The sequence below is a fragment of the Schistocerca gregaria genome, chromosome 2 (genome assembly GCF_023897955.1).
Source record: "Schistocerca gregaria isolate iqSchGreg1 chromosome 2, iqSchGreg1.2, whole genome shotgun sequence".
Classification (NCBI taxonomy): Eukaryota; Metazoa; Arthropoda; class Insecta; order Orthoptera; family Acrididae; genus Schistocerca; species Schistocerca gregaria.
The window spans coordinates 922,924,143-922,949,975 of NC_064921.1; the positions used below are offsets into that span (position 1 = coordinate 922,924,143).

At 39.1% G+C, this 25,833-nt stretch overlaps 1 protein-coding gene across 1 annotated transcript in view; it reads right to left on the minus strand.

Annotated features, from left to right (window-relative positions):
• Positions 1 to 704: 704 nt before the first annotated feature.
• Positions 705 to 25,833, minus strand: part of LOC126336052 (glutamate receptor 1-like) — a 146,204-nt gene continuing 121,075 nt past the window's right edge. Inside the window, exon 8 of the mRNA XM_049999532.1 lies at positions 705 to 1,133. Within this exon, the coding sequence (XP_049855489.1) occupies positions 705 to 1,133 (429 nt within the window). The remainder of the gene's footprint in view (positions 1,134 to 25,833) is intronic.

The window sequence follows — 25,833 nt, forward strand, 5'->3', positions numbered from 1 at the left end:
AACGTGTCTTCAGCAATTCCAAAAAGATATATCAGAACAATTTAAAGCAGCAATACAGTGATATGAAGCGAATGATCCACTGGTATGCATGCATAAATCCGTCGGTGAAAAAAAAATTGGTGGGACCACAAGCCACGAAATGTGGTAGAAAACGAACTTGCCAAATTACTGTGGCACTTACGACTTCAGGCCGGTCGATTGCCGGAAAATAATACACCAGCCTTCACAGCTGCCATCCAAGGTTGTAGCAGAATCGATGAGAAAGGCTAGAGAAGCTTACCGGATAAGACGATTTGAAAATCGAACGACAGCTACTCTGGCGTAAACCAGTGGAATTTGACCGAATGGTTTTCCGCACACTGCTAGCAGTTCCAAAAATCGGGGTCGGCACTTGAAAGTGATTGTAAGTGGTGCAATATCCTTGCCATGCTCAGGACCTAGGTTCGATTCCCGGTAGTGCCAGGGATATTTTCTTGGCTGTAATGGGGTGCACTCAGCCTCATGATATTAATTGAGGAGCTACTTGATCTACTAGTAGCGGCTCCGCATCACGAAAACTGAAAACAGCCGGTAGAGGGGGGTACTGATCCCACGTCACATTCAATGATGCCATTAGAGGAGGATGTCATGGCGGTCGGTCGATGCCGACGGGCTCTCCATGGCTTGTGGACGGAGTTTAGGATTTTACTGTGAATGAAGAGTGCTTACCTAACTCCATCGTCCAACAGTCTGGCCACCAGAGTGTCGGGCGCAAGCTTGATGTCTGTCAAGGCGAATAGCGAGTCCGTGTCGACAGGTTGGATCTTGGATGTTGGCAGCACCAGCAGGCGCCTGTTGGCGCGGCGCGTGGCACGGCGCGACGCTTTCAGCAGGGCACCGACGACGCCAGCGGCGTCGCGACAGCGCACCACGACGCCCAGGCAGTTGGCGTCCAACGCAGACACCAGCATGGCGTCGTCAGAGCCTTCCACTGTGACTCGCACTGTGGTCGTCAGCGGCGTGACCAAGTCCAATAGTATGTCTGGCGAGTCCGATACTGACGCGACGCACGTGAAATTGTAGAAATATTCAGTCAGAATGTCCACTGTCATTTCCCGGAGCATCAGGTCAAATGGGACGGCGTTGTGCTTCATCTGTAGCGCGGAATCAGCGCAACTCATCAATATAATCGTGGGCAATACACAAATCAGTCTTACATCCATAATTGCTAGTACTTCGAAGAACAACCGAGTTGTTGGTTTCAGAAAGACTGTTGTACAAATGACTGCAGGCTTAGGAGTGTGGTACTAGCTCACGATTAATGTAGATGAATTACACAGGTGGTGACAGAATTGTGTAACCGGCACTACATGTACGTCACTCAACTAAGCTCGTCTGTTTAACTTACATTTCGTAAGCAGAAAATTTCTGTTATTTGGTTGATATTATATTGACACGTTTGTACAGCTTCCTTTAATCACTCACAAAATAAACGATCTCTCGTTGCTACGGTAACAAACGCGACAGAACGAATATATCTTACTCTCCGTGGTTCTGATCTATCCCTCCTGTGTTTCACATTGCTTTGCTGTAATTGCTCTTCATCGTTTGTACCACGCTCAGCTGCCGCCTATTGTATCTTCTGTAGGCTGCCTTTTCCGTGGTAAACCTATCCCGCTCCCTGATGGCTATCGTTGGACCTTTATACCATCGATGAGTTCTCTCATGTCAAACGTAAACACAATTTCTGACATCGACCATATGACGTGCAAACAGATACCGACGTGACTTAGGCGGAAGATCAAACGGCGCAGCAGTAAAATATGGAGCCGGCGGCCAAAGGCGTATTCCTTCGTGCTCCTATGCCGCGGAAGCAAGACGACGCTCGTTTTCGGAGACCCTAAACGACTTGGATCTTTCACGCAGTAGACGAATATAAGATCAAAGACGTGCTCAGTGTGTGCACAACGTTTCCTTTAAAAGACTGAAACCCAAAACTGAATAATACCGGGCAGCCGTAAGTTGTTGCAATTTTTCTTCGCGGTAATTCTGTTTGTAGATGCTCATACCGATGTAACATTTGAAATCTATAAAATATCGTTCACCTACACAGCTAATATGTACTCACGGCTAGCAGTTTATAATGTCTTAAAGCACAATATAGTGGCGATGTGATGGATAAAGAAATGACACAAAAATTCTGACTCGATTTAAACCACTGTTGCTGTTGTCATATGTACATAGGACACTAAACGGTGGTAAAAACGAAGAGTAATCAATGTTCAACAGTGAGTAATCATCGTTTTTTCTGAGACATATCGGCTTTTGCCGCTACAGTAAAATGAACTTGGTATCTACGTGATATATCCGCCTGATAATTCTTTCTTATGCTATCCTTTTATTGCCTGTATTCTCTATTATATCATTATTCGGTATGCTATTGTGAAAATGGGAGAAATGGCTCAAATGGCTCTAAGCACTTAGGGACTTAACATCTCAGGCCATCAGTCCCCTAGACTTAGAACTACTTAAACCTAATCCACCTAAGGACATCACACACATCCATGCCCGAGGCACGATTCGAACCTGAGACCGTAGCAGCAGCGCGGTTCCGGAATGAAGCGCCTACAACAGCTCGGCCACAGCGGCCGGCTATGTTACTGACATTTCCCTCATTTTTATTCATTATTTTATGATAAACTCTATGTAGTTTTAGAACTTTTTCATCCTTGTCTTAAAACATTTATCATATTCAGTTAGATAGTGCAATATGTTCCTCATTTAATTTTACAGGTATTTTGGATGGCTCAGCTGGAGAATTAAGTGTGTCACATTAGTTGTTAAACACTACATATGAAACGCACAAATATGTGGATGTTTTATAGCACAACATTCAAATTTATTTGTTTTATCTAAATATAAAAGGGGCCTACCATGCAGCTACCGAAGAATCAATGGACATCACTACATCTCATGTTAATAATGTTCGCCGGCTGGAGTGGCCGTGCGGTTCTAGGCGCTACAGTCTGGAGCAGGTTCGAATCCTACCTCGGGCACGGATGTGTGTGATGTCCTTAGGTTAGTTAGGTTTAATTAGTTCTAAGTTCTAGGCGACTAATGACCTCAGAAGTTAAGTCGCATAGTGCTAAGAGCCATTTGAACCATTATAATGTTCATAGTACGTTCAATTACACCATTAAACTTGTTCCAGAATTGCCTTTATGACGATAAGTGACAATATAAGAATATTATCCACTGTCTGGAGCAGAAGTCCAAACGTGTCCGCATATAGATCCACATACTTTTTGTCACTGATTCCTTGATGCGGAATCATGGAGCATTTGCAAAACTGCCTAGAAATTTTACAAATCTGATTTCAGGTCCCAAGATACATTTAAAACAGTTCATGGAATGTTGACGCTGTGATGAATACATTGAGTCTTCATCCTAAACGGAAGTTCTCCTCTTAAGATAAGATTTCGTGAGCAAGTAACATTGTATACATGGTTTACGATTTCTAAATGCAACTGGTTTTTCTCCCACTTCCAATTAAATGTGGAACAGGTAACAACAAACTTAGGTGTTATCGGGCGAATTAGCAGAAACCGCAGTGATAGAGCAATTTTTTACATTATATCTGAAAGACTGTAATGAATACATCGCAAGTTTACTTATGAAGAGACAGAAATTGAAAGCTTCAGACTGCAGAAGCTTCGTGTCTGACCATTGTCACTAACAATATCCTTATTATTGTTTTAATTATAATAATACAGTATACGTAATACACCAATGCAGTAGTCACAGTAACTGATATGTTGTGCTGTCACTTAGTTCGCATATATGCTGTGAAGTGAATAACAAACCAGTTTCTTTTCCATTGCTGGAAATGCCTACAATGTGAGAAATTATTTTCAAGAGACATTTAATCATCTGTGACGTGTACGTCGCTCTGTGTCGCAGATGCATGGTGCGAAGTACGTCGTTGGTGGACTACGTGAGGATACTTTTGTTCATACATTCTCCACATTATGTCATGCGTTGATTCTGATATTTGAGAAGCAAAGGTGATTTTTGATCATTTACGTATTCAGTATTCAGGGTGTTCGGAAATTCCCGTTACAAACTTGTTGGTCTTGTAGAGGGGAGTGAACACATAATATTTTGAACATTAACCTATGTCCCGAAAGGTACCGTTCCCGTACAACAAGCATCAGATAACATGTTGGTAATGCGACCACTTTTACAAGTAATATATTGAGCGTGACCCAGCGCATCACTTGCTTTTCAATTTCACTCACTAACAGCCAAAGAAAAACAGGGAACGTGATCAGTTTTCGAAAACGCTCTTCTAGTTAGAATATACGACACGTGTTTGGAGCACCACGGTCACTCCTACTAACCATAAAGGTACCCATGTCTCGAATCTGTTGCGTAATTACGTCAAAAATTTATGCGATGGAGTCCGATGCTGTGGATAACGATCGTGATAAATGCGACGACCATCTCTTGAATCACTTTCATCTTCGTCATACAGAAAGATCATATCAGCGTATTCTAATACTCAAAGACAAGTTAATGAAGCTCGAATCAGATCACACATATTGGACAGATGTCAAATGACATCAGCCGAGACTGACGTAAGCATCCCCCCCCCCCCCTCCCATGAATACCCTGTTGCATATGTATCTAGCAACTTGTTTTCAAACGGCTGCAGCACGGAAACGATATTTTTCAGGGCATGGGTTCCTGTTCAGAATACTATGCACTCACTCTCCTCTACAAGTCCTAGAGGGCTGTAACGGGAATTTTGGAACACTCTGTAAAGCAGTGGTAATAGTAACGATCTTTTGAAAATAATTTAGTCACGTGATAAAAGCACTGTCGAGCCGTATTGTTTTCACACTTAGAAAATTTCATTTTACCCCTCAGGGATCATTATCCCCAGGTTGGGAAGCACTGATAGCGTGTGAACGCACGGCCTATCACCCGGATCCTTTTTCTGGTTAATGTTTCAACATATTGTTTCTCTCATAGATTCTTTGGATAACTTCATTTTTGGCCTGATCACTCTACTTACGTTTACTCTACACCCTACATGTCAAACTCTTCCATTCTCTTCTTTACCCGCGATCCCATAATTCGTATTAACTTCCATAGAAAGCTGCAATTTAGACGTACATCCCAAACTTATGTTAAGAGGTTTAGGCGAGAAATTCCTTCTTTGTCTATCTGCGTGTTACGTCAACTTTGCTTCGTCCCTCATTTGTCACATTACTTCCAGGGTAGCAAAAACGCTTCACTGGTTTAGCTACATGGTCATCAGCTGTGGTGTGAAATTTCGGCCAAACTCGTTTCTCTAATTCTCCAACGCTTTCACCTTTCTCAGTCCATTTTTATGCTGTCTAAACCGTTTACTTCACTCAACAGACATGCTAACTCTTACTCACTTTCATAAAGGCTGACGTGTCATCAGAGTACCTTATCATTAATAACCTTCCATCCTGAATTTTAACCACACTTCTGAAACTTTTTTATGTACGTCACTGCTCATTTAACTTGCTAAACACAGTAGATGAGAAACAGCATGCCTTTATTTAGCTCTCTTTAATACTAATACGCCTCTCTTCGTCTTCACTTTGTAGGATTCGATCTTGGTTATACATTTAGTTTAACATCCATTATAAGACAGAAGATCACGGGATTCCCATGTCAACCGGAGTTTGAACCACCATTCCAGCTTAACGAAACTGGCGGTCCCATCTCTCTTTTTTAGCTATGTTCACACCAATAGCATATATAGAATTTGGTTGTGTGGCTATTGGATTATACATTATACAAAAATTTTTATGAAATTTCCAATTTTGTCAAATTATTCCACAGTATATTCAAACGTTAGAGTTTGGCCACAACAATTAGTTATCCTACAGACTCCATTACATGAGATACAAAAAATGCCACATATTTCGAATTTTCCGAGTGTAATTTACGTAGTTTTCCTGGAAGTTTCATAATTTTTTTATATTCACTAAATAAGAACGCTCAACTTTTCCATAAATACCTTTGTAATTTGTAAAAAGGTAATATTTGTTTTCTTGTACACATGGTGCAGTTTATAATTTCAACTTTATATTTCATAGTTATTTAAAATAATCTACGTCACTATTTTTCTCCTTATATTTTTCTCAATATCAAAGAGTGAGTATTCTTTAGATTGTTCAGAAACTTAGAAATAGACAGTTGCTGCAGTTATTAATTTAATTACTGACAGCTTCTAGAACATACCAGAAGCTCATGTTTCATCTACCGATCTAAATCCGTATAAAATGAATCAGTCACCGTTCAGTCGTCATGTAGTCTGTAACAAGTCATAGTCTGTTTGCCAAACATGTGTTCTTTGTCTCTGTTCTGTGTTGAGTTGCCGTACGTGAAACATCGAATCTCTTTTGTTGTCATGAAATAGGTGCAGAAGTGTAGAAGCTGTCTGTAGCACAAAATGTTGTACAGCTTCCGTTCTGTTAAAAACATGGGCCCACCAGTTCGCGATGCATCGTGAAGCGCAACTGTTGTCTGGAATTTGCCAATTAAATTACGTGCAGTCTTACGATGTCAACATCTCGAAGCAGGAAAACGCAATCTTAATTGCCGCCGCACATGCTCCATAAAGCTTCCTCGTTCACGGAAAATCTCTTCCACTTAAAAACGCTGTCTCTGCAGTATTAATCAATCTCACTACTCTCAGCCTACACAAGGACTATACAGTAATACAAGTAATAGCGGCAACACACACGCAACACTACTACCCCCAACCTATCACTGCGCTTCCAAGGAACACGTGCAGGCGAGACCCGACTGTGCTTCCAATATTACACACCCTTCGAGGCGAGACATGCTAGGCACACCGCAGCAGAGAGACTTTGCGGGATCACGGTATATCAGGAATACTACGGCCATTTGTCATTCTTCTGGCAAAGTTTCATTCTTTCAAAACAACTGGATCAGTCTATACATCTCTAAGTGAAAGCTCTCTCCTCCCACTTTAGTTAATTCTTTGTTTACTTTGTTCTCTCCAGCGGCTTTGTTGTTTCTGAGTCTTTTGATTGCAATCTTCACCTATTTTTCAGTCCCTTCCCATTCGTCTTCCTCTTTCCTTTCGTCCGTTACGTTTTCAGGTGGTATCTTCATCTGGGTCTCAGTTCTAAGAAGTGTTCTCCCCATCCTTCTACAATTCTTTCCTAGTTATTTATCAAATTTCCGTTTTTCTCTTTATTGAAAAAATTTGGCTGTGAAGTCTACGCTTCCGATTTTTGATGCTCTGAAAAACTTGTCTGGAATTCTTGTTGTGGAATTCTCCCTCAACTTGTTCGAGAAAAATGGTTAGATATATTTTCCTCTCTGTTATCAGGATTCGCTTCATCCGCCTTCTGATGTTGGGAAAATGTTCCCTTTTCTGCTCATTCTCGTTGAACAGTTTTCTCCTCTCTCTTCCCAAAGTATGCTTCACTACACTTAGTTCCATGGAATTTATTTCTTTCCATTTTTCATCCATGTCCTCGCTAGGTTCCGGATTTTTCTATGTCTCCAAAAACGTATATCACTGATAGCATACTGTGCTCTAACTGCTCTGTCTCACTATTTCTCAACATCAAAAGCTGTTTCTAGTGTCCCCTTCTTGTTCTTATGAACATAGGTATCTTAAGTTTACACACAGTGAGGAAGTGTTTTGATGCAAGGTCGGCTCCCCTCTACCACCTGACGCCCATGACTAAACAACTATAGCGCTTGTCCACCAATATGTGATCTATGTAGATGGTAGTTCTTCCATCCGTTGAGCATTACGTTCCATTACGTATTCTACTCTGTTCGACGTAAGTCGAAATTATCTTCAGGCTCTTTGAGATAGCTAATTCGATCATCGTCTACCCATCCTCAATGATCTCCTAAAGCAATCTGTGTCTTCCTATAGTTGATACATAGAATTCTTATTTTCCTGCTTTTTACAAATATCACCCATTACTATGTTAATATTTATAGTTGGCTTTCACTCAGCTGTTCGTTATATTGGTCATAGAACTCTTTCTTTTCTTCTTCTGCATATCTTCTGTCGGGGGTCTGAGCATTCATAAATGTGATGTCTGACAATTGTTCTCCGAATACTTGCATGGGGCTTAATTATATTGAATAATAATAATTTTAATTTTTGTCGCTGTTTGTCCAGTTACGCAGTCTCGTAACCGGTTGGTCCTGATTAATATTAGTATGCAATCTGACTGCAGAGAATAACAACAAAAAATGAAAGAAAATTTCCGTTAACACAATAAATTAATTAAGTCCCAGCAACTATAAAAGCTACGAAACAACAAAGCACTAATGTAACTGTTCTGTGTGTGGAAGTGTGATTCAACGTACACATCTGGCACGGTTCTTCCTCAATAAGACAAGATATTTTCAACACCATTTACACTGAAGTAATTAAGAAAAACCAGAAACACTGTAATTGCATATGGAAACGAGAATTACAGTCTAATACAAGAACATGAGCCAGATGATTTGTTGACTGAACCTGTGACCAAGAAGCATTGTTATTTAGGACATCTGAAATAAAAAACTTTCTTTACCTTCATATATATTGACGAAAAATACACTTTGATCATTACAACATCCCCAATCAAATAACATATGGTGTCTTTCCCAACAGAACAACTACACACGACATGCTCACAACTAGTACTGCAACTACGGCTACCTCAGAACTACAACTGCCCACAGTAACTTCTCAACAAGCACTGGCAGTGGAGGTGGCTGAATAATACTCTTTGGCGCTATCTCTGGCGCTGTGACTCAGTGTAGCCACCTTTCATATGCTCCTCCTCCACAGGCTAGAATTTGATGGTATTTTTGCCAGCATTGGTGGTGAAAATTCCACCAAATTCATCAAAAAAAATACAGACAAAAATAAAAAATCAAATTAAATAAGTAAATACCACATAACTAAATAAATTTTAGCTTAGCACTAACCCTTCAATAACCTAATATATAAAATACAGTAAGGAACACAAATGCTTTCATACATGTGATTTTACACGATAGTTTACACAAGTATAATTCAATCAATGGCACCAGCAAAGACGAAAAGGTGCAGGAAAGAGGCTCATGATATTTCATACACAGTAAATAAGTTTATACAAATATTCACATAAAATCCTTTCAATAGTTCAATAAACAAATAGCATTCCTCAGAATAGTTGACAGTTCCAACAGTAGCACCCAGCAATGGTCAACAGGTGCTAATAGCAGTTTCATAACATTTCATCAGCAGTATTTAAACAGCTCCAACAGTAGCACCCAAAAATGGCGAGCAGGCGCAGACACCAACAAGTGACATTATCTCAGTAGAAGCAGTTTCATTAGTGACACCCAGCAATGTTCAACAGGTGCAGAAACCAATAAGTGACATCATTTCAGTAGAAGCAGTCCATCAGTGGCACCCAGTAATGTTGAACAGGTGCAGACACCAACAAGTGACATCATTTCAGTAGAAGCAGTTCCATCAGTGGCACTCAGCACTGTTGAACAGGTGCAGACAGCAACAAGTAACATTATTTCGGTAGAAGCAGTTCCATTCGTGGCACCCAGCAATGTTGAACAGGTGCAGACAGCAACAACTGACATTATCTCAGTAGAAGCAGTTCCATTAGTGGCATCCAGCAATGTTGAACAGGTGTAGACACCAACAAGTGACATCATTTCATTAGAAGCAGTTCCATCAGTGGCACCCATCATGTTGAACAAGTGTAGGTAACAGTCCATAATATTTACTACCAATAATTAGACAGTTCATCAGAGTTAATCAGCAATAATTAAACATTTCCAAGTGGCACCCATCAATGGTGAGCAAGTGCAGGTAACAGTCCATAATATCTACTATCACTAATCAAACAGTTCACTAGAGTTTATCAGCAGAAATTAAACATTTCCAGGTGCCACCCATTACATTTAACAAGTGCAGTTAACAGTGCATAATATTAACTATCACTTATCAGACAGTTCATCAGAGTATATCAGCAGTAATTAAACATTTCCAAGTGGCACCCATCAATGTTCAACAAGTGCAGGTAAAAGTCCATAATATTCACTATCACTAATTAAACAGTTCATCAGAGTTCATGAGCAGTAATTAAACATTTCCAAGTGGCACCCATCAATGTTAAACAAGTGCAGGTAACAGTCCACTCACTATCACTAATTAGACAGTTCATCAGGGTTTTTCAGCAGAAATTAAACATTTCCAAGTGGCACTCACCAATGTTAATACGTGTAAGCTCGAAAAACAGCTTGAATGCACACAAAATTGCTTTTACAAAAATATTATCAATGCTCTTACACTTAACATACAAATTATAATAAACACACAAATGACATCAGATAATTGTAACATTAACTATTACAAATACACAAATATCAGTAAACGTATAATATTTATGGGTGTCAGTAAAGGCCACAACAAGCAAGTAAAATAATATTTAGGGGATAGGTCGGTACCAATTATTTGAGATTAGGAAAAGAAAACATACAAAATACGCTCACTCATCTTTCATCCACATTTAAGTACAACTGTGTAATTGAATAGTGTTAACTGTGTAAATGCAATTCTGTCATAATTTGAGGCTCAATATGTGTATGAAGTAGTAGTGGTATGTGTATGAGAGTCAGTAATAGTTAGTCAATGTGATAGTCATCATGTCAAGACCAATGTTTGCCAATCCAACATTTTCTGAACCACTGTCAGTGTGCCATGATATGCAAATACTTTCTTATTTACCTTATCTCTTGTCCACCAAAGCTCCAATAATCATCAACATCACACAATCTCAATACCTCAATAATACCTCTTCAATACGTCGATACATATATCAATATCATATCACTTCCATAACAGCTCTTTCCTCTAGTCAGTCTCCTCGAACAAGTACAGATAAAATCTCAGTGCAAACTTCAAATTCATCATCCCATACAATCCAAAGACATCATGTCCACACACAACCTCCATGTAATCCATCTGACCTAAATCTTCTACTCATTATGAATTATAAAATACATTTTGGTTACATTGTCCATCATTAAAAAAAAGAAATGCATACATGACCTCCAACAGCCTTTAGTATGAATAACTTTCAGTACGTAAGTACAAGTACAAAGTGTGAATGATCGTAATATTTCACTTCAAGAATCATTGCAAAACAGAAGCAAACATGTGGAGTATTTCTTGTGTCAAGTGTCACTTGCTACTTCAATTGCCCACAAAGAATTCAGTGTAGTAACTATCAATGGTCTAAACCTAGTGTTGGTATGTCATGTCGTTAGCTTCCTTCCTATTAGCATAAATTTATACAGCTTCCATAAAACCTCCAGCTCATGTGACTTCAATGAAGTTTCTTGTACCAATGTCGTTCGCAGAATTATAACAGTTCATTTTCTTATCTTAAAATATAAAGCACTGAGCGTAAGCAAAACATGCAATAGCGACTAAATATACCAGTAGACAACAGAATGTCAACAAGTGGATGTAGCACAATCCCTACAACGAGGCTCTGCCAAGACAACAATCTATAATTAATACCATAGTGTGACCCAAACTCCATGTTTGAACACAGCATATCAGCATTTCTATATACCAAATTAAAGAGTAGTTATGACAACAAAACAGAAATGTGTAAATATGCAATCCATACGCAAAGCAGCAAATATATATCTTACATAATAAACAGGTCATTAGCATCATATCAGCATAAGCAAATAATTGTTCATATGTAATCTTAATAAGTAAACATGAAGACCCAAGCAGATAAATCACAAAGTATTAATTACATACATAACCATATCAGCAGGACTAATCAGGTGACAATTATAATTTAAATAAATAAGCACCACAGGCACATAATAAAAATTATGACATCAGTGAAAGAGCATAGCAACCAAGCAATGCATAATATACATAAGTAACAACCCTGTTCATTAATAAAACCTTGTCAAAATCAGCAAATGTACGCAAGCACGTCGCTTCACAAGTAAATTAAAAGAACATAAAATCTAGCACAAGTTATAAATCACGTAATCGCGAGCAGCAAATTACATATAAAGTACACACCTAAGTAGAAATATGTTACCTGAATAATAAACTTAATTAATAGTTACCTTTTCAGTTTATTACTTCCTTCTTCGAAATTACATTCTTCCTAGAATTTTCTCGATAGCAAGTCCTCTTAACGTCGGACATGCACAGAAATTACCTGAAGTTCCTAAATATTTTATGAAACCGTATCCCGAAAAATACTGAACTGTAATAACATAATTTATCAAGTCACTATAGCTTTATACTGAATTTAATCAGAGAAATTAGACTGTGTATTTGTTTACGGCTGTCAGTGCATTCGCACTGAGCGCTCGATCAGCTGTAGGTACGCGTGACGTAGGAAGTAATTGTTTGCGGTCAACGACTGCCTTGTGCGGCGCGCAGACTTGACTGTTGCTTTGAGTATGTGCCGCCGCCAGAACACGGCGCGGTATCCTTGTACTCTCCATGTTATACGTATAACTGGTAGTTTCTCAAAAGTATGTCATTCCAAAAAAAAAATTACGTTCCATATATGACGGATTCCTTTAGAGCCCCGTGATTTAAGAGTTTCTACTTCGACAGTATTATCATGAATAATTTTACGAATTCTATATGGACCGTTATAAAGCAGAAAAAATTTGCTACACAAGCCCTTTCCTTTGTGAGACAAACAATGAGACTTAATTAACACCTTTTGACCAACTGACAAGGTTTTTAAACGACCAGGACGTTTAGCTGATTTCTCTCTTCTAGCAGCCGCAGAGCGAAACTGTGATCCATTATGTGATATAATTTTATCAACATGACCCACTTCTTTAAGAAAATGTTTGATGAAAGCATTAGATACTGAACGAGCTGTTGCTTTGCGTAAAGGTGTAAAACACATATATTTTGATGTCAATTCCACTGCTACCAAAATGTACGCAAAACCATTAGTAGAACGAACCACTGGACCGAACAAATCGACTGCAGCCATGTCCTTTAATTTCGCTGGAATGATAGGAAACAACGGTGCTCTGTGAGAAATAGTTGGCGGCTTAGCCTTCTGACATAATTTGCATTTGGCAAGAACAGATTGAATACGTTTTTCCATATTACTGAAGTAGCAATTTTCTCGTAATATATGAAAGCATTTTCTTGGACTAAAGTATGCATAACTGAAATGTGTATACCAAATCAATTTATAACCCACTCATCAGGAATGCAAACTAATCAAACAGAGTTGTCGACCGATTTTCGTTTAAAAAGAATATCATTCCGAACTAAATAATACTGTCTAATCTCTACGCTTTCCTTCCTCCTCAACTTCTCCTTAATATCCTTCCAGATTGGATCCTTGTTTTGCTCCTTAGCGATGTCCTGGAGCGAAGACGAAATAAAATTTTCAAACGCAGCACCTTGAATATACATCAAACAATAATTTTTTTTTACAGTCCTCCTCAGCACTTTGTTTCAAACCAAGAGGTGCACGTGATAAAACATCAGCAATAATATTTGAAGAACCCTGTATGTAAACAATACTAAAGTCAAATTCCTGTAGATACAGCACCCATCGTGACAAACTTCCATGAGTTAATTTTGTTGACATAAGAAATTCCAGAGCTCGATGATCGGTGTAAACCTTAGTACGTCTGCCATACAAAAATATGCGAAATTTTGTGAAACCCCAAACAACAGCCAAGGCTTCAAGTTCCGTAATCGAATAATTCTTTTCTGATTTAGAGAGAACACGACTTCCAAATGCAATAGTTTCCGGTACTACAATGCCATTTTCTTCTATCTCTTGAAATAGGTGTGCACCTAGGCCTTTGTATGATGAGTCTGTCGTCAAACAAAAATCTTTAGATAAATCCGAATGTGAAAGAAGTGGAGCAGCAACTAAAGCATCACAGAGTTGTTCAAATTCTGATTGAGCTTCCTCATCCCAACATCAATTAGAATTCTTTCCAGATAGTTCACACAAACGAGGTGTAGCAAAATTATCCAATCTAACAAAGCGTCGAAGAAAATTACAGACACCAAGGAAACTACGAACATCACGTTTTTTAGTAGGAACAGTATAATTACGAATAGCGTCTATTTTCTCTGGACCAGGAAGAATACCTTCTGTAGAAATAATATGACCAAGAAATTTCAGCTGAGAACGACCAAATTCAGATCTTTCCAAGTTCACTGTAATGGCAACTCTTGCAAAAATACGTAATAATGAATCCAAAATTTTGTGGTGCTCACTCTATGAACGTTTAGCAATAAGAATATCGTCAACATATGAAGTAATATTGTCACGAAGATAAACAGGTAAAATTTCATTTAAGCTACGAATGAGTGCTGCTGAAGTTACAGTAAGTCCAAACGGTAATTTCCGAAATGGATAACAGTTACCAAAGGCTAAAAAGGCAGTGTATTTTCTACAATCACGGTGGAGTTCTATTTGCCAAAACTTGCGCGCATATCAATTGTGGATAAAACTTTAATTCCGTGGAAACGTTGAAGAAGTTCATCTAAATTTTGTGGACGGTCAGTTTCAGGAATGATGATATTATTTATCTGTCTGGAATCCAGAACCAAACGAATTGACCCAACCTTTTTAAGAACGATGTGTAATGGGCTGGTATAAGGACTGACTGCTGGCTCGATGAGGCCTTGATCTAACATGTATTGAAGTTCATTCTTAACCTTGTCTCTGTAAGCCAACGGAATAGCGTACGTTTTTCCTCGAAATGGTATGTGTTCTTTTACTTTAAATAAATATTGAAAGCCTTAAATAGTTCCTGTAGATGACTAAATACTGTAGCACGTGACGTCAAAATTTGGTGCAGTTCTTCTCTTGCAACGTCATCTGGCACCTCAGCTCTCTTAACCTTTTGATTAATTAATTCTTCGCTATTAATAATATCATCCATCGCATCTCTGTATCTGTTGTCGTTGTCATTAATGAACACATTTTCGTCATAATGCTCAGCGAAAACATCAGAAGTAAGAAATCTTAAACATTTTGTGTCTGATTCAGATTTCGCTAAACACTCGAAAAATTTCAAACATCTCGGCATACCGGCAACAGTCAAGTTCACACTTCCTTCCTTAAAGTTTAAAATTGCCTTACGTGTGTTACGAATCTCCATACTTAATATAATTTGTGTACTGAGTAATGGAACAATAACAAAATTAGCAGAAAATTCATATCATTGACAAATTAAATTTAAGTAGGTCTGTTGTTTGATTTCCACACTTTTTCCAGAAATAGCTCCTCGAATTGTAGTTTTAGAAACAGGTAACACAGGACAAGCAATAGTTCTTACACATATAGGAAAAACTGATTCACTAATAACATTCAATGGGCTCCCAAAATCTAAAACCGCGGTGAACTTATTCTTACCCTCACATACTTCAATAACAGGATGTAAAAATGCGTCTACCCTATTTTCCTTTTCATCTAGCAAAATGTCTCTTATGTCTTCCAGGCGTACGTAGTGTAAAGTTGTAGTGTCATTACTTTCTGAACCGTCTATATTGCTGCCAGAAGCCGAAGCTACAAGTCATTGTCGATTGTTTGCGTCACGTCTTTGATTATTCGCGTCATTTCGCGGATCAGTTTCTACGATTTGCACTAGTCTCTCTCAATTTCTGTCACGCGGAGGATGCCAATTAGATCCCTCCTGTCTGTTACATGTAAATTCTTGGTTGTGTCTGTTATTAAAATTTCTATTTTCCTGTCTATCTGCATGACTACTTCTTGTATAATTTCGATTGTCACTTCTGAAATTATTGTTATATCTGCTACCCTGATTATTTCTGTAGTAAGAATTCCTATTGTTTCTGTCTTGATGATGCCGATTACCGTTTCCGTATGATTGATCATTTAGATAGGAGTTTCCGTTATTTTAATTGTCTGTGTAATTTCTGTTAGAACGTCTGTTACTGTCATAAGGCTGGTATCTATTGTCCTGTCTGTTTCGCCTGTCATTCTCAGAATTACCCATATAACGTCCGTTCCGATCACTATCCCTTCTCTCTGGAAATCTATTGTGATTACCGTTACTGAAAAAATTACAAGAAGTCCCGTCATCGTTGTCACACTGAAGTTCTTGTAGCACGGTCTTAAAAGTCTCAATGTCGTCTTAACATCTTCCGGCTAAAGCAATTTGTCTTATCGACTGTGGCAGCTGAGTTAAACAAATGCGAAATAATTCAGTCGGGCTATAAGGGCTGGAAAGGAATTGATTCTTTCGAATCATGTGTTCAAAGTATTCTGCAGGCGTGCGGAACTCAGACTGTTTAAAATTACGCTGCAAATAAGACTATGTTTGACTCTGTCTTACGTGTTTTAGGACGAATTTGCCGATAGAAATGCATGATAAAAATCATTTAAATTATTGCAATCTCTAATAAGTGCGCGCATCCGCGTCGCCGGTTCGTTTTCTAAATATCCAGACATAAATTGCAATTTGTGACTTAGTGGTCAATTTGGTGGAAGTGCGTACATAAATTGATCTAACCATGAACATGGATGTATGTCATTCTTAGAATTGCGAAAGATCTTAAATTTCCGAACAGTGAAGAAGTGTTTGTAGTCAAAGATTGCGCCTCGTGGCTACAAAGACCTACCGCGTCTGTTCCAGTCCGAATGTCGATTATTGTCAAGTTCGCGCGCCTGGCGCTCTCTTGTCTCATCTCGTAAATGAAATAAATTATTTTCTTCGAAGCCCTCTGTTATCTGCGATTCTAAATTTCTTCCGCTGTCTTTTCCTACGATTTCGCTTTCAATTTGTTTGACGTGCTTTCGTAATGTCTCAAATTCCCTTTTAACGTGTTCATTAAATTTTCACTGATTTTCAACATGTTTATTTTCTCAGGTACTCTTCGGTTTCTACAAATGGCGATGGAGCTGTATCATCTGAATCTCTCTCCCCATTTAATCTAAGATTTGTCAATTTTTCTGAAATCTCTTCAGCTCTTTCCAATAAGTCACCTATTTTTTCTTTCTGTTTATTTACGTCTTCCGTAAGTGTCGCCACTCGGGTTTCAGTATTGACACATTTAATAGTTAACTGTTCATACTGTTGTGTTAGGTTATTTATTCTGTCATTGGGTACAGATTCCTCGATTCTTTCAAATATTTCTTCCTTATCATGTGCGCGTTGTAAATTTAACTCTGAAACCTTTTGTACTATCGCGCGATCTCTTTCTTCCTGTTCTCTATCCTGTTCCTTTTGTCTGATTTCTATTGAAATTAATCTACTATTCTGAGCATTCAAAATAGGATGTACTTTTTCTCTTATTTCTTTCGTTAATTCATCTTTCATATTTTTAAAACATGTCCCTATTCGTGAGTCTAACCGTGTTTCCATTGTTCCCATCTATGATCCCAAATTTAATATAGCACCCATCAACTGCTCCAAATTAACTGGTTCAAAATTCTTTTCGCCCTAACATTTCCCGTAAAACTAACTTCCTTCGTCATAGCCGTAAAGCTATCTGTGTTCAATACTATTTCAGAATCTTCCATCGCTAATCTCGTATTCTGTGAATTTTTTGATTGTGTACTACATTATTCATCATACTGTTCTCCTGTGTTGGCGAGTTAGCCATGTTAACAATTTCGTCATTCTGACTATCCACCATTTTTGCCTTTTTCATAGATTGCGTAATCATTTACATTTACAAAACATACAAAACTCGTCACTATACGAAAATTAAACACAAAATGACACTTTATCACCAACAATACCATTCAAGCGAAATGCTTCCGGACAAACACGCCTAACAAACACTTAAAACCTTCACAATTGCACAAAATTGTGAAACCCGTATACAAGACATCAAAAATTAAATTTTGCCAAAATACCATTAAAAGAATGACAAGACAACTACAAATGTTCAGTTACCAAATCTATACATGCAATATAGACAACAATTACTAAACTACAAATGACTACAACAATACCTCTGTCTGCTATTTTTACTATCAAAAGAATTCCAAGGCGCGATCCGAACAGCGGTCAACACGTACATGGGACTTAATTATATAGAATGCTATTAATTTTAATTTTTGTCGCTGTTTGTCCGGTTACGCAGTCTCGTAACCGGTTGGCCATGAATAATATTAGTCCGCAATCTGACTGCAGAGAATAACAACAAAGAAGGAAAGAAAATTTCCATTACCACAATTAATTAATTGAGTCCCCAGCAACTATAAAAGCTACGAAACAACAAAGCACTAATGTAACTGTTCTGTGTGTGGATGTGTGATTTAACGCACACATCTGGCACGGTTCTTCCTCATAAGACAAGATGTTTTAAACACTATTTACACTGAAGTAATTTAAAAAAGCCAGAAATACTATAATTGCATATAGAAATCCGAATTACAGTCTAATACAAGAACATGAGCCAGATGCTTTGTTGACTGAACCTGTGACCAAGAAGCATTGTTATTTAGGACATCTGAAGTAGAAGAAATTTCTTTACCTTCATATATATTGACGAAAAATACACTTTGATCATTACAACATCCCCAATCGAATAACATATGGTGTCTTGCCCAACAGAACAACTGCACACGACATGCTCACAACTAGTACTGCAAGTACGGCTACCTCAGAACTACAACTGCCCACAGCAACTTCCCAGCTGCAGCTGCCAGTGGAGGCAGCAGAATAATATTCTTTGGCGCTGTCTCTGGCTCTGTGACTCAGTGTAGCCACCTTTCATACTGTGTTGGATATTCTTTGTTAACAGCTTTAAATTCTTCAACCGTATTTGATACTTAGTCATTTATTACAAACCCAGTGCCGAATTCGTGTGTACTTATACATACCCCATAAAATCATCGTTTGTCAAGTACCTTCACCCAGAAATCTTGTCCCTTTTATTGCCACCAGCTGCAGTATATATATCGGTTAATTTCTGAGACAATAGTGTGGACGGTTTGTGGTCAATATATTGAACATTTCAAGAATCAAAATTAAAACTTTGCAAATCATAGGCCGTTTTGCCCTCTCACTATCCGTGTTCCATTGCACCCATTCACGTCCGAGGAAACTTCGTGTTTCGTAACAATAAGCTTTTTACGGAAAAAGGTTGTTAGCCAAATGCTTGAGTACCAAATCTAGTTATATTATTATTCAATGAAGTTTTAGTTAATGTTGGCTCGTTCCTAACAGAATAAATATGCACTGAAAGAGCAAGTATATAACAGCACCAGGGAGATGCACCCTTTTACGTCGATACCGCTACATATCTCAGCTCCATTCCTTAGGAGACTGATGTCTAATGATAAATACTTTGAGGAAGCAGATAATACTGGGTTCTATGAAGAACAGTTATTCTTATAAAGTCACGAATGGTGGTGTTTATGCACAAGAAAGTGCCGGCCACACTTAATCTCAACTCGACTGCTTAGTTCATACGGCACCGCTCTGCCTGCCGACTAAGGGATGCGAACTGCCACCAAACACTGGAGCTCAGCAATAGCAATCACACATTATTCAAAACGTTGTCACTGCGCAGCGATTACTTTAAATTTTTACTTCGGCAAACACAGATATACCTAAATTACAATTACTGCGATTAAGCAGTTCCATAAATTGACTCCCAGATGTTAGAAATGCTAGTAAATACCTCAAAAGGTGATGATACAGAAACCTCATGTACCAACGAATCTCAGAAAATGTCGTATATTTTCAGCTAGGTAAAGGTGACAATGATCACTTAAGAAACGACACTTTAGATGGTAAAGACGCAACAGAACAGCAATATATACAATTACATTGATGAATTTGTAAAATATTCACTCCGGATTAATTTTAACCACATTAAAATGTATTCAAAGCTGCAACGACTGTGACATTAACAGCAAACTCTTCATACACACTTCAAAAAAGTTTTGCATCACTTCGGTTCAGAGAGTTCCGGAACCTGTACGGAAAATTGGAATAGAGATCAACATAAACATCATTTCCGCCCTTTTTACTGCTTATGAAAACCACACATTGCATGCTGTATTACCATACAGCAAGACCTTCAGCGGTGGTCGTCCAGATTGCTGTACACACCGGTACCTCTAATACCTAGTAGCACGTCCTCTTGGATTGATGCATGCCTGTGTTCATCGTGGCATACTATCCACAAGTTCATCAAGGCTCGTTTGGTCCAGACTGTTCCATTCGTCAACGGCTATTCAGCCTAGACCCCTCAGAATGGTTAGTGGGTGACGTTGCCCATAAACAGCCCTTTTCAATCCATCCCAAGCATATTCGATACGGTTCATGTCTAGAGCACATGCTGGCCACTCTAGTCGAGCGATGTCGTTATCCTCAAGGAAGTCATTCACAAGACGTCCTCGATGGGGGCGCGAATTGTCTTCCCTGAAGATGAATGCCTCGCCAATATGCTGCCGATATGGTTGCACTATAAGTTGGATGATAGCATTCACGTATCGTGCTGCCGTTACGGCGCCTTCCATGACCACAAGCCGCGTATGTCGGCCCCACATAATGCCACCCCAAATCAGCGGGTAACCTGCACCTTGCTGCACTTGCTGGACAGTGTGTCTAAGGTGTTCAGCCTGACCGTGTTGCCTCCAAACACGTCTCCGACGATTGTCTGGTTGAAGGCATATGAAACACTCATCGGTGAAAAGAATGTGATACCAATCCTGAGCGGTCCATCCGGCATGTTGTTTGTCCCATCTGTACCACGCTGCATGGTCTCGTAGTGGCAAAGATGGACCTGGCCATGGACGTAGGGAGTGAAGTTGCGCATCATACAGCCTACTGCACACAGTTTGAGTCGTAACACGACGTCCTGTAGCTGCATGAAAGGCATTATTCAACATGGTGGCGTTGGTATTAGGGTTCCCCGAGCCACAATACGTAGGCAGAGGTCATCCACTATAGAAGTAGCCCTTGGGCGGTCTGAGCAAGGCGTTTCATCGAAAATTCCTGTCTCCCTGTATCTCCTCCATGTCCGAACAACATCTCTCTGGTTCACTTCCAGACGCCTGGACACTTCCCTTGTTGAGAGCCCTTCCTAGCACAAAGTAACAATGCGGATACTATCGAACCGCGGTATTGACTGTCTAGACATGGTTGAACTACAGACAACATGAGCCGTGTACCTCCTTCCTGGTGGAATGACTGGAACTGATCGGCTGTCAGAACCCCTCCGTCTAATAGGCGCTGCTCATGCATGGTTGTTTATATTTTTGGGCGGGTTTCATGACATCTCCGAACAGTCAAAGGGACTGTGCCTGTAATACAATATCCACAGTCAATGTCTGTCTTCTGGAGTTCTGGGAACCGGGCGTTGGAAAACTTTTTTTGCGGTGTGTATTACGACCGTGAAAATATTGTTCTACAAAGATAAAAATAAGACTATTCACCATTAATATTTGTCACAACCAGCAGTAAATGTCTCTCAGTTAACAGGCATATCTGGAATGTACAATTCTTTATGTCGTGGTTTTCTTTTAAAATGGGTGTTTCAATTAGTAAAAATATAATTAGTGGCTGAATGACAGGTGTCTTTTGATATCAACTAGCTGCAATTAAAAGGTTTTCTCACAGAAGAACTCATCAGCGTATCTCACTCTATGTTCTCCATTACTTATGAAAAACTCTGTTTGAAAATTAATTAGATTTTTCTGAAGCAGAGTAAATGTTCACATTTGTTATGACCATATGGAAATCTACCTACATAAATACACTGTGGTAACGAAAGACATGGGTAGCGATATCAACATAAACAGTCGGTGATAGTATCGTGCACGAGATATAAAAGAGCAGTGCATAGGCGGAGCTGCAGCGGTAAATCTTCCGCAGCTGTGGACTGCTGTTGAGGCAGCATGGCTCAGTATTCCTGCAGGGGCTTCCAACTACTTGTTGAGTCCATGCCACTGAAGTTGCTACACTAGGTTGGGCAAATGGAGGTCCGACGTGATATTAGCAAATATCCCATGACTTTTGCCGTCTCACTGTAAAAACAGGTGTGCACAAAAATTTAAACGTTTATAACCAAAACAGCACTAACGTTAGAAACTTTTAAAATAAGACGGGGAAAAAGAATAAGAGGGGTGAGCATCATTAGGTACGTGGTATGCAGTGCACAGGTCCAATTACATGAATACATTTACCTTTACATTTCACAGATCCAAATATTTTCATTTTTCGGTTGCTCTTTCGCATAACTCTCTTTCAGTGCACACGCGGGTACTCTGCTTATTATAAATACTCTGCTTGTTATAAACCATACTGACGCTGGAAACATGTCACACGCATACTCGAAGACGCACATGACAGCATATACAAGGAAACGCCCACCAGGCTCCTTGTAGGCGGAGGGGGGGGGGGGGGGGGGGGTAGACGAAGAAAAGACGACTTAGGCGCATGCAGCGGTGATCATCATCATTGGCTCGTCACCTCCCAAGAGCCAGTTGCTTGCGTTCTCTGATAACGTGGCGTCATCAGCCGGTACCTAGCGAACAAATAAAAAAAACGCGTGACAGAGTCACTTCAAAACAAAATTTGCGCCACTGCATCATAAAATTAACAGTCACACATAAACGTCAGTAGAACAATATATCGTTACATAGTTTGAAATGCACAGTAATTTACTCAATAACATACTGCCATTATTCACACATTAAAGACACCCATTCATAGAAAACTGTTAATGACAACTCTCTGTTAAATCATTCAACATATTTCTTATCGTACATTACTGGGAAAAATACTCAACCAGTCTAAATCGTTCGGTGGCTAACAAAATATTATTCATCTCCATTTTGCTAGGTGGTAAAATTTATTATTTCCACAAGATGAAGTCCAAAGTAGTTTGCGCCTTAAATCCGCAAACTCAATGGAAAGGGGATGCACAGTTCTCCGAATCCTAATCGGTCCTAGGTAATAATGCGTAAACTTCTTAATTTCGTCCTTTGCTGCTAAAGCCTTGAAGTCGATAGTATCTGCACATAATCTTTCATTTTGTACACGTCAGGTTCGCTAAACCGTCGTGCTGTTTTTTTCTTCCCAGTGTCATTTCTCCGTCAGCTTTCAGGCTACGCTGTCTTTCGTCAGTGTTTGATTCACTCTGTGACAGAAAAGCAATAAATTCATTGTAGATATTGTCTGATTCTTTACCACGAAACAATTGTGCACAGTGGCAGACCACTACTATCATGCGCTAAGCTAATCATTACACCTTAAAATTCATATAACTTATTAATTTAGTTATTGTGCTGCCTTCTGCAGTATGATTTAACCAACCATCCAACTTCGTGCATCGTACATTCGGCAGTTTCGAAGAAGGAATGTGGCAAATCCCCCCCACCCCCTTCAATAATAATTTTCTAACATTACAACGAAATTGCGGTCTATCAAGCGACAAAATAATTTGGAGCCGAATGGCGTTCAGAAAATTATCTTCCTTCAGTTTTTAACGATGATTTTATTGTTACCTCGGCGGAAGGTGGCGAGCAAATTTTGATAATAATTCCAAAGTTACTAAGTTTTGCGTCAAATTCCCATGAGACTTAGGAAAACGTCCGAAAAGATCTAAACCAATTATCTCACCCACGTTTTGCGGTATAAACCTTATTGTGGCGTTTGTAGACACTTTGTGGACGTAAGTCACATTCTTTAATAATCAGTACGCCCCGAGAGATGTTGCCGAAAATCACTTGCTTTTGAAATTTGCTATAAAAACGTTTTTGTAGCAAAATGTACAAAATTGTTGTAAATTCATTTCATCAGAACACCAATTAATGCTGCGATATGCAAAGCCTCCATGAGTCTGAATTCAAGTCCGTTTTTCGGTATAGGATTTCCTGACAAATTTTAATATATGTTTCATCTGAATAAATTATCCTTACCATTTTAATGCCTCATCTGCCCCTTACTCTGCTTTTATATTATGTAAAAACAACGAATTTTGGCATCTCCTTTCACTTCTCTCGTGAAATTAATTTGGTTTGATTTACACATGTGCTTCGGAGGAAACATCTTCCAAATTTTATTAAAGACGTTACAAAGGATCAGGTACCAGAATGTATTGTATCTCGAAACTGTATTCCTGTAGAGTAAGTGTCCATATGGCAGGACAATTATGCAGTAATTTACAGTGAATAAGAAAAGATAATGCCTTATGATCAGTTCATATGATGGTTTGTTGTCCAAACAGAAAATAGCAGAAGCTCTCAGAGCTCCAAACCGTGGGATGTGTTTCTCGCTCAGTCACTTTATATTTGCTTCCTGACTCTGTCAAAACAAGACTTCTGAATGTAGGCACCGATGAACAGCAGGTCCAAATTCGCTAACATCAATCGCAAGATAAAATGATTCATTAAGGTCCGGCGGGTGCAATAGTGGTGCTTCCAAAAGTTGTTTCCTGATCTTGTCGAACGCCCCTTGTTGCTCGGTCCCTCACATCCTAACTGAATTTTTTATTAATGGCAGTAACACGGGTGATGACAAAGTTTCTTTAGAAACCGACAGTAATACCCTAAATAAAACAAGGAAAGACTGAAGCTGCTTTTCACAAGTTAGCACTGGAAAATACTGAACTGCTTCTAATTTCTTCGGATCTGGCAGTATGCCGCTGACGAGATAATATGTCGCAAAAATAGTATTTTCTTTCGCGCAAACTCCGAGGTTTGCAGATTGAGTATGATACTAGCTGACTTAAATGAATCCCATAATTTTCTGAGGGGTCTATGTGCTCTTACCTCGATGTAGATGCAATCAAAGCTTCGTCAGGGTGCACTATCACATCCTGTAGTAGTTCTTCTCGAAGAATCTCATTCAAACCTCTAGAAAATGCTGCAGTTGTAATGCTCAAACCGAGCAGCATCCGTTTGGATCGTTAACACCACCAGTTGTATAAGAACGCAGTGAACTTTCGGCTTCTTCCTTCCATTTCAGCTGCCAATAGCTGCTTGTAACATCCAGGGTGCTGATGATGCAAGAAGCATAAAACTACTACAAAATACCTTCAGTGTTTTTGGACTGAACACGCTGAAGCAAATTAATACGATTCATAGCTCTAGCCTCCAGAGCAAGCCTTGCCCATCCGTTCTTCTTAATTACCGGGTGTACTGGCTTGCAATATTCTTTATAGGTCCTCTCAATTATATCTTGATTAATCGATGCTTGCTCTCCTTCCCTAGAACTTGTTTTCTCGCTAGCGGTACCGAATATGACTTAATTTTAGATGGTTCGTGTAGTCTCACTTCTATTTGTTATGTACATCCCTTCATTATTCTCGTTGTACTTTGAAAAGTCTTCGGCATGTACACGTAAAACTTTTGGCATTTCTTCTGCTGAACTTTTGCCATGACATCACGAATCTCCTCTCCTTTCCCTGTGGATCCTTTATCTTTCATATATAGTGGTGCTTCAGTTCCATTATCTACCTTCTTCTTACTAATTATAATTCCAAGTCGTGCAGATGCATCTTCTTTTTTTCCGACGAACAGGATGAAATCAGCCTCGAATTCTTCGCTCCAGTTACAAATACTTAAACATGTTCTTTCACAGTCAATCCTAAATTTTCTTCCTGCCAACCAATCATTACCAAAAATTCAATCCATCAAAGAATCAAGAATCAATACAACTACCTCAAAGTATGTATGCGAAATTATCTATCTAATGAGTGTGTGCGCAGAAACATACGACTTCTCTGCCCACATGCGCCAATTATATGCTCACTGTTGACAGGAATGACAGGTAGTTCTTCTGTATCATACA